The sequence below is a fragment of the Suillus discolor genome, assembly GCF_016758755.1.
Source record: "Suillus discolor strain FC423 chromosome Unknown F5147scaffold_199, whole genome shotgun sequence".
NCBI lineage: Eukaryota > Fungi > Basidiomycota > Agaricomycetes > Boletales > Suillaceae > Suillus > Suillus discolor.
Genome location: NW_024541446.1, coordinates 23,531 through 33,322, shown reverse-complemented (window position 1 = coordinate 33,322; position 9,792 = coordinate 23,531). Strand labels below are relative to the sequence as shown.

Genomic DNA, 9,792 nt, shown 5'->3' with positions numbered 1-9,792 from the left:
GGGTGGTTTAGCAGGTCCAGCAGGGAATAACACATTCATAGCTTGACTTGTCAGCGTGAAGACGACACAAACTTGCGCAGCACAGTATCCTTTTGGAATCAAGTCAGATTAACGGCCGTGTTCACACAAATGCAAACGCACCATCCATGCCCAACGGTTGCTGAACCACTATATTTCAAACAATGCGCTACGGTCGCTTTTTGAGTCACACAAACACAAGCTAATCATGGTCCCAACTGTTGACAGTAGGAATGCGCGCCAGGCCATAAGTCGACTCCACATCCAGTGTCCAGTGTCCACCGCATTATGAGAATTCAAAAACTTCAAAGTCCAATGATTACTAATCAAGACGCATGCCATCGGTTCCCATGGTTGAACTTTTCGACGTTCAATTTTCAACATGTTTCGCTTGCTTCTTGCAACCACTATTAATATTGACATGACTTACTTGCATTTTGCTTGTCCTCTATGTAGCATCTGCTTGACATTTTTTCAGGTCCCAACACTGAAACTGGTTACTACCAGACACACCCTCACGAAATGGTAACATCGCTGGTGAGTACTACCAGACACGCCCTCATAAAGTGCAAAAGTGAAGGTAACATTTCACTAATACAGGATGCAACATCAGGGTAATGAATCAGCTGCCAGTGACGGCCATCGCACCACCTGATGGTGGGGTAGTCATGCATGATAGTACTGTTACTAGAGTACAGACGTCATGCATCTTGTACTGCTATCCTAGTCTGTCATTCATGCATGGTATACATCAGGCTACACTGTCCCTTGCCATGCATGGTGTCTTGGCTGCACCCCCAGTCTTGCATAGTAGTGTCTTGCCGTCATGCATGATAGCCGCCGCCTTGCATAGTGTCTTGCCATGCATGACAGCCGCTGCCTTGCATGATACCCGCAGTGTTACCCCATGCATGACAATCATGGCACCATACATGACAGCCGCAGTCTTGCATTGCGTCTTGCCATGCACGACAGCCGCTGCCTTGCATGATATCATGCACGACGCATGATAGTTGCCTCCCACGGTGACCGACGCCCACTGTTGCCTCTCACGGTGACCGACACCCATACCACACTGAGAATAGCAGGCCAAAATGCATCATAGTAGATAAAACGTGACTACTGTACAAGCATGTATCTCAAAAATCAAACAGTGAATGTTGCTGTGTCGATGCTTGTTGCTGCTGGGAGGGTAGGTGTCGTCCACAATGCCTGAAATTGAGCCGATAAAGCCCTGCGCAGCGATGCCTGGCATTCGGCATAGGCCTTCAAACCTTCCCTCAAGCAGTCATCCAAGTGTTCTGAATCGCGGCCTTGTCTTTGACACCACCACCAGTCTGCCTGCCAGTCCAGGAATGCAATGACCCGCCGTTGCTCCTCCTTCAGCAAATTGACCTCCTCCTCCCATCGCATCGCGCGCGCGCGCGCCTTGCACCATTCGATACGAAGGGCTAACCATAAGCATGTCTGTCAGTGCAAGCAAATTGAAAAATATTAGGCCTTACCATCATGTAGGCCAACACTGGCGTCCTCTGCCACCCCCGGTGTCTTCCAGATCCACGACAGGTGTCTCGTCCCCTCCGTCTCCTTTTCCCACATGTCCTTCAACGATTTCAGGTCCCTGTTGCGATTGAGAGGCTTGAATATATCTTGCCAGGCCGGGCCTTCATCGAGAATCTGCGCCAGAGCAGTGAGCGCCGCCCTCGCAACTTCATAACGCTCAGCGGCCATGCTGACTTTGACATCGGTCTTATTGATAGTACTTCTTGCGCGGGTATTAGCTGCTTGGCCGACGATGTTGTTATCCTTGAATTTATATAGGTGTGAGCGGAGACGCAAAAGATTTCGAATGTCCTTTAACGCATCATTTGCTTGGGCGTAGCGTAACATCCATTCGAAGCGATGAAGCTGAGTAGGACACTGTGTGTCTGGGCCGACTGCAGATGGTAGCCACAGATTAATAGCTTCGACAGCGGGTGTTGCATCCGTAGAGGAGCGTGCACAATCTTCATTGGCGCGTAGGCGAGACACGAATGGCATATAAAGCAATTGGATCTCCTGCCACCCATCAACTTTCCTGCGTAATGTATTGGCATGCAGCTGGACCTTAGCGAGTTGGTGGTCGGTTGCATGGGCGCCGAGTGCTGCTATTTCATGCGATAAACGTCGTCTGTGTGCTCATTAGTTCTTTGCTCGTGAATTCACGAGCTGGTTAACTTACTGTTGATCTTCTAGGTCAATTGCAGAACTGATTAATACCGAGGGGGGGACTTCTGCATGAAGGGAGACATTTGTGCCAGACTCAAGTTCTGCGGCTTCAATACGTGCGAGTTCTAGACGAATAGCAGCCTGTGTCTCGGCTAATAAAGTCAATGGAGAGAAATTGAAACGAACAAAAACACATATGTGCTACTCGGACCTTGAATGGATTTGGCTGCATGCGATCCAGTTCCCAAGCCTCTATGTCAATTCTCCATTCGGAAATATCTTGTGCTTGCAGGCAGCTTTCAAGTTCCAAAAGCTCGCGTTGATGATCGGCTTTTTGCTCCACGGCGTTTGCTAATTTTCGAGCAGTGAGTCGTCCTAAGTGCAATATTGCATCATGATTAGTAGAAAGAACAAAATGCCAACGACAATGCTTACCAAGCTGGACAACACGCTTCCAATTCCAATCACCGAAATGGTCATCGAGTGTATCACGCCGAGAGCCTGGGCCCATCTCCTTGGTGCTTGATGCGATCGGGTTAATATTAGCCCACCCGCGTTCCGGAGCTTCGCCATCAGTATGACCAACATGCCGAGAGAAATTAAAAGAAAAATCAATCTGGCATGGCTCGATGTGGGCCGGTAGATGGAATTTTGGAATAAGAAAGTTGACCTGTTTGTTGTCGTGATCCAGATGAAACGCGGAAGGAAGCTTTGACATCCGCGACCACAGATGCTTGGACCATTGACACGCGATATCGTATGATATGTTGAGAACGATGACGTCGTGGTGTTTCATTGCCGAAAAAAATAGGTAATCCATATTAATGTACCTGTGCAGTGTTGTAAGGCGGTAGCGTGACAAAATAAACAATGGGGAATACATACTTCTCGCCCTTCTGTAAGTCACCAACTGCGTTGCGAAGTTTCATATTGTGCCTGGCACAATCCACCGTCCCAACACCTGTAGCGGCAAGGCCTCTAGACTTCTTTGTATCGGCCATATTCACAGCATTGTGACTGGCGCATGTACTGCGCTATCAGTGACTGAGTTGTTTGCAACAATCGTTGACCAAAAAAAGACTTACCTCCTGGTTCCGGTCTTTATTGTCTTCTAGATATGATTTGTACGCCTTCTCCTCCACAAAATACGACCATCCCTTACTGACTCCAGGATCAACAATATCACTTGATACCAACTTCCGCTTCAGACGGAAGTTGGCATCGATGCCAACGAATAAAGCATACAGCCATCTGTGTTTGGATTAGAAGGTAAAGAATTTTGAACCAATATGGAACTTACCGCTTATCAAGCGAGGCGTTCTCCCAGTTCTCCGGCAGGTTTTTTCCGGGGTGCGGACAGGCAGGGCAGAGCACTGCGCACTGTCCAGGCTCTGTTGTCACGACGCCATCCGGACAGTGTCCCCGAGCGAAACGTTTGAGCAACTTGAGGATTCGCCATTCGTGCACTACTCGCAAGAATGTAGGATAACGGTCCTGTAGTTCTTGTTATCACAGTGCTTCGCAATAAGTAAATAAAATACCTTTGGCGGATCCATGCCCGTATTGTTGGATAAGTGCGCGAGGGCTTGATAGAACTCAAACGCGGAGGCTTTAGACTCAAAAGACAGTAAGTGATACTGTTCGAGCACGCCGAAAGTAGCCGCAGTTTTGGGGTCAGTAACGGTTGCTGGAAAGAGTCGAGAGCGTAGCAGTTGCTTAACGTGTGTTTGCATGGTCCCACAAGCACAGAAATCCAGTCCCACTTCATGTATTCCAGTCGAGTCGATTATTATGAAGTCGTCATTGAACGCACGGTGAGGGTTGCAGCACGTGTCTCCGATACGGTGCCCCAGCTGAATGCGTAACCCCAATGACTTGAGGGTGATTCGTTCGAAGTAGTTACCATTCCAGCGCTGCATAATAGTAAATACCGGATGTCAGCGGATCCTAAAGTATAGATCTTGGGAATCACATTACCTGAAGACGATGTAAGGGCAGACATCGGTGCCGTTCCACAGTACACTGAAGGGCAGTAGAGTTCCTGTAAGAAGCAATCTGCGCATCGGATGGTTGGGGCATGTTCTTGACAGTGTCGACAGACAGAATCCTCGGCGTAATCTCCGCGGCCTTCCAGGCGAATCATCTCGTCCAAAAATGTGGGGCATTCCGGCTGCCATGCTGCAAGGGGGTGATCCTGGTAGGTACAGGATAAGCAAAATGTTGAGAATAAAGAACAAAACTTACCCCGGCTGTGCGTTTCCTCTTCGAAGTCTCAGTCTCGACGCGAAACTCGTCAGGAATCGGCATATAGTCGAGGAAAGAGCCAGCTTGGTATATTTGCCATTGGTTAGATGCTGGTGGTGAATCCTCATTACGGAGAAGAGTCGTAGGGGGGACAGTTGTGGGAGCAACATGGGCGCCAACCAGGGACTCCGTGCGTACTAAGGGCTTGCCAGATTGGAATGTGTACATGGAGGCCGTGTGGATGTTGGCTGAAGGCGTGTCTGCAAGCTGCTCAGCAGTATGACGCACTAACTTCTGTTTTTTCTTGCCCATTGTGAACGCAGACAGTAAAAAACGAATGAAAAAACGAATGAATTCATCACAGCGAATAAATTTGAGACACGCCTTATCAATTGCATCACCCGACATCCAAGGATCTTGCAGTGGTGAATCAAAGAAGTGTTTGTTTGTATCTGTTGAATTTAGACGCATCCGCCAAGCCTTCCTGAGACTCACCTAGTATTACACTTGCATACACCATGACTATTACGTTGTGGGCGATGAATCTATCGCCTTCCTCTCCCACCCAGAATCAGTCGCGAGCCTCCATGGTACTACCATAAATAAGCTGCCAGACGGTAAGTGTCTTTCTCCCATCACTCCACTTCAACCCGAACACGAACATTACTTTACTAGATGACATCAAACAACCCAAGCTCGGTGTCTTCTAGTCACGCAGTCGGTAAGTTTATGATATTTTTTTTAAAATGTGCACTGACTCTCTCTAGATGCTCTTGTGACAGCACTCATGAATCTTAACATGAGTTCTGTCACTGCCCATGCACTCGTTACCATCATCCAAGCAATTGCAGATGGTGGCCAGACCATTCCGTCAGCAGCCGTTCACCCTGGACAGAAAGATCACACAGCCGATTGTGATGTTGAAGACAATGCTGATGAGGGAGCTGAGGCTACTCCAGCCTCCACCACCACTCCACCGCTCTCCTCCACCACACTGGCACCCGATATCGGCAGTATTGCTGAAGCCATCGCGAAACTCTCGCTCTGCAACAATGCAGACTTAGTTGGGACCAACGCAGACTTAGTTGGGCTTCCGCCCAGATCAGTTTCGTATAAAGGGTTCCCATACGAGATTCCGGATCTGTCTGCTGAAGGGCCCTTCTACTGCGTGATTAAAGGCAAACGTGTTGGAGTTTTGGCCACTTGGTACGCCTTTTTTTTGGCTCTATCTTACGCACTTAACAATCAACCAACAGGGAAGACACTTCTCCCCAAGTCACGGGGGTCAGTGGTGCTATCCATAGCCGCTGTCCGTCAGTTGAAGTAGGCGTTGCACGGATCCATGCAGCCATTGAACGCAATAATTGTCAGTACTTGGGGGCGTGATATACTGTATATACAAGTCAAGTAGTTGTTCATAGTGTGTATCATCCGAGTCACGGCAATACTGAATTGGTTCTCTTGATCGAACATACGAGTGAAGGGAAGGCCAGTAGTTGAACGAACGCGGCACTGATAAATAAATCTTCTAAGAAAGTATTCTGCGGCAGGTAAAACATACAACACGCCTACCACCATGTAATGCTGGCCTTGTCCTGCATCAGACTCTGTTTATTTCATGAATACAGTCGTTTATCTTGGTATGTTGCATGAAAAAATGTTGCTGAGCATGTATTCTTGAGTCTTGCAGTGCATACAACGAACAGGCATTCAAACTCGAATTAGGTAACTTAGCGACTCGGATGTGATCACGCATCATTCGTACTACTTACTAGTCTTTCTCTCTCTCTCAGTCTCGACATTCAACACCTCTTTCACACTCCTACCATGGCTCGGAAAAAACTGCACAAGTCCAACAAAGAACGCCAAGAAGCTGCTAAGGGATACAGAAAGGTGTATTATGAGAGGTACGTTCATGTTCTTTCGAGTCGCAGTCGCTAGTGTTCATTGCATCCTCCAACAGAAACAAAGTCGCCATCTTGAAAAAGATGAAATTAAAGTATCATGATAGTACATCGAAGCATCCGCAGCATCCAAGGTATCTACGCACAACCCTTCAGAACTCCGAGTCAAACGATACAGGAGACAGCGGCGATACAGGAGCCAGCGACCTCACTACTAGATTGTATGTACTCAATCGCCATATCATTTCAAACTCACTTTGACAACAAACCTTTAGATCTGAACCGCAGATTAAATTCCATAGGCTTGTCAATGGGTCCACCCATAAGTTCTTGGATGACCTGGTGTTGCAGTATACGGGTAGCACTCGTTCTGAAGACTCACGGCGGCCTATTCTGGATGCACTTGATATCGCTCAAGAGGCCGAAGAAGCAGTTACAAGAAGTGGAGATGATGGTATGCAGTGCCGGCAAGTCATACTATTTCTTGAAGACATTCTCTTGCGTGTTTTTGAAGATGATGACATCACATCTGCACATAGTCGAGGATTTCTTAGGTATCAGTTGACATCCGATTTCATTATTATGTAGTGATACAGGTTGATAGCTGTACTACGTGTAGATTGGGTGACCGCATCAATGAGATTCAGGTTAATAGACTCAAGCGTGCCGTGTGCTGCCGTGTGTTCATGTCATTCGGCAATTGCCTTGTGGCTTGATGGAGCTGTATTGATGCTGTAAAATTTTCATTTTGTTATTTTTGCACTCAGGCGTCAAAACGTTAAATCCCCATCACGAAATTCAAAGAGAGCGAAAGGTGCGCGGCCGATCAATTTTTCACACAATTGCCTAACATATATCTCACAGATGGTTGCTAGTGAATGGACATCTAAGGAGCAGAAGGAGTGGTTAACGGCACAGCTTCCCGGGTATCAAAAGTGCTCGACTAAATCTAGCTATGCAAAGTTCTGGCCCCCCATCTATGAGCAATGGGAGCAGCAATGGCCCATATATAAAGAGCTCTGGCCAGAACTTCCCGATGAGGATGGTCTGAATGCCGTACAATCGGCAGCAAAGGGGAAGGCAGTAAAGAGGCGTCAGAAGGTGATGTCGTTAGTTAATTGTGAGCTTGAGATCTTAACCGAAAAGTAAATGAAGCAACTGCGCACCTGGATGTCGTGGCATTCGGGTAATTCCGCATCTCGCAAAGGCAGAGTGGCGCAATCTTCCACACGGGCCACTCGTTTACTCAAGGACCTCCTCCAGCCTCGGGGTGCAAGAGCTCTGAGCGAGGCCGAAATGTACTCCCGACTATATTATAAAACCAATATCCGTCCAACTGTCGAAGCTGCAGTTAGCGAACGTGGCTCCACAACAAGAGGTGAAAGACTAACGATTGTACGAGAGGTCACACGTCAATGTTGGGAGCGAGAAGCCGATGAGACTATTATTGCGGACGTCAAGGCCAGGATGAAAGCAAAGAAGAAATCGAGGAAGGCGAATACTGATGCAGATGATGAAGACGCCGAGGCTCTGGAGGACGAAGATGAAGAGGAGCAATCACCAACCACCGAGGATATGCTTGAGTACGTTCTTCTCGACTATTTTTTTTGATTTGTTTGTTGAGCAACATGTCATTCAAACAGAGCACAGGAAAACTTACCTGCTATCTTCAACACAATCCTCACGTACCTCGAGCACCAAACTGGGTTTTCGTTCTTGGTGTTAATGGGTGGGCCAGATCCCTCGAACAACAACAAAATCTCTGTCGCATCGTAAGTTTGTGAATGTCTTGTGAACAAATGGAGCGCTTACTAGTAGCAGGGTTGACGTCGGTACCACCAAGCTGGGACATTCAGCCCCGCAATTATTGCCTGACTTCAAGGAACACTTTCTTGGAACGTATCTGAAATTCCTTCAAGGTGTACAAGGTAAGTTAATCGTTACTGTCAAAAGGGCATTGCACTTACGCGACAATGATGTAGGCTATTCCTCCCCCGAACCTGAGATGAAAGGCGATGCCAAAAGAGCGGTAGCTGCGGACAACGGAGAGGCCGGGGATGGAGACCAGACGGACCTTGAAGATCAAGACGAAGTAGATGCTGACCCTTTCACAGATGAGCCGGAGGAGGAAATAGAGGTGTCGCAGAGTGAGGGGAATGTTTTGGACGGGAGGGAGGAACGTCAAGAGCAGATTCTCAATATTTATTCGCCTAACTATGCTATGCCCATGCATGACAATCCGACTCAGAAGCCTGACACCATGCATGACTCATTGCAGCCCATCAACATGCATGGCCTCCAGCAACCCATCAACATGCATGGCCTCCAGCAGCCTGAGGGTCAGGCAAATCTCGCCATGCATGATGCCAACTCATCATACTTCGCCAACTCTACCAACTTCAGCAATGATGGTCACTCTGCGGATCTTGGTCAACTGCTCAGCAATCCTCAATTGTGGACTTTCGCCCCTCCACCAATCTATGATCCGCTTCAAAATTTCAACAGTTTCAACCATTTCAACCCAGTCCCTAGCTACCCCTACCCCCAGCCTATGGGCTATCCCCAGCCTTCAAACTACCAGCCTTCAAACTTCCCCCAGCCTGCGAGCTACCTCCAGCAATCCAGTGGCCATCTGAGCCATGCTTTACCACCGTCACCACCTGCCACCGACAATTCTCCTTCGTCTTCTTCAGACGGCTCACCACCACTGTCACCTATTCCCACACCGTCTCTTTCAGACGGCTTACCACTGCTGTCACCTATTCCCACTCCGTCTGTTTCAGACGGCCTACCACCGCTGCCACCTGTTCCCACACCGTCTGTTTCAGACGGTTTACCACCGCTGCCACCCGTTCCCACTCCGTCTCCTTCGGTCACCTTACCACCACTGCCACCCGTGCCCACAGGCGATCCTCCCTCGGTTCCAGCAGGCCTTCCTCAGAAGGCAGCAGGTGGTAAAGCTAAACGCGCAGCTTCTACCAGCCAGCCCGAACCCACTACTCGCAAGTCCAGACGTCCACTGAAACCATCTACTCGCAACGAAACCGCTAATGCCATTGGCGCTAATGCCCTCAGCGAAATGCGGGAGAAGGAAAATACGGCCACCGTGGGGGGAAAAAAGGTCCGTAAACACGGACTGGAAGCAGGTGGAGAGCCTATTGCTAAGTACTGCGTACGCTTCATCGGAAATAATGGCCACTGACCGTTGGTTTAGGAAAAAAAAGGTGGCTGCTATTTCCACGGCCCAGGCTTAGTGCACAGGTATCTGACTCTTCGTTTTACTTATTCTTGTCTTCTTGAAAGTGATTAGTGACGCATCTTGATAATCCCCATACCCGTATCTTCGTAGCAAACATATTCGTAATGTAATCTTGAGCAATATATTCATATCTTGTAGCATCCGAGTTGTGAATGGGGG

The 9,792-nt window shown here is 48.3% G+C and overlaps 3 protein-coding genes across 3 annotated transcripts; 2 read left to right on the top strand and 1 right to left on the bottom strand.

Moving 5' to 3' along the window:
- Positions 1-1,164: 1,164 nt before the first annotated feature.
- F5147DRAFT_748777 (uncharacterized protein) lies at positions 1,165-4,782 on the bottom strand (the record flags this gene model as incomplete). Its single annotated transcript, XM_041440106.1, has 12 exons — positions 1,165-1,469; positions 1,524-2,162; positions 2,184-2,188; positions 2,240-2,378; positions 2,413-2,601; positions 2,662-3,056; positions 3,112-3,260; positions 3,312-3,477; positions 3,527-3,720; positions 3,768-4,139; positions 4,250-4,404; positions 4,467-4,782. The coding sequence occupies 12 exons, from the start codon at positions 4,780-4,782 to the stop codon at positions 1,165-1,167; spliced, it is 3,024 nt and encodes a 1,007-aa protein (XP_041284591.1).
- Positions 4,783-5,145: 363 nt separating this feature from the next.
- On the top strand, positions 5,146-5,856 carry F5147DRAFT_782314 (uncharacterized protein; the record flags this gene model as incomplete). The annotated part of the gene is made up of 3 exons (XM_041442745.1): positions 5,146-5,191; positions 5,238-5,676; positions 5,727-5,856. The coding sequence occupies 3 exons, from the start codon at positions 5,146-5,148 to the stop codon at positions 5,854-5,856; spliced, it is 615 nt and encodes a 204-aa protein (XP_041284590.1).
- Positions 5,857-6,297: 441 nt separating this feature from the next.
- Positions 6,298-9,576, top strand: F5147DRAFT_782313 (uncharacterized protein; the record flags this gene model as incomplete). Its single annotated transcript, XM_041442744.1, has 9 exons — positions 6,298-6,377; positions 6,434-6,595; positions 6,650-6,828; positions 7,142-7,188; positions 7,239-7,475; positions 7,530-7,957; positions 8,018-8,146; positions 8,196-8,302; positions 8,357-9,576. 9 exons carry the CDS (start codon positions 6,298-6,300, stop codon positions 9,574-9,576), a joined length of 2,589 nt encoding a protein of 862 aa, XP_041284589.1.
- Between the last annotated feature and the right edge of the window lie 216 nt (positions 9,577-9,792).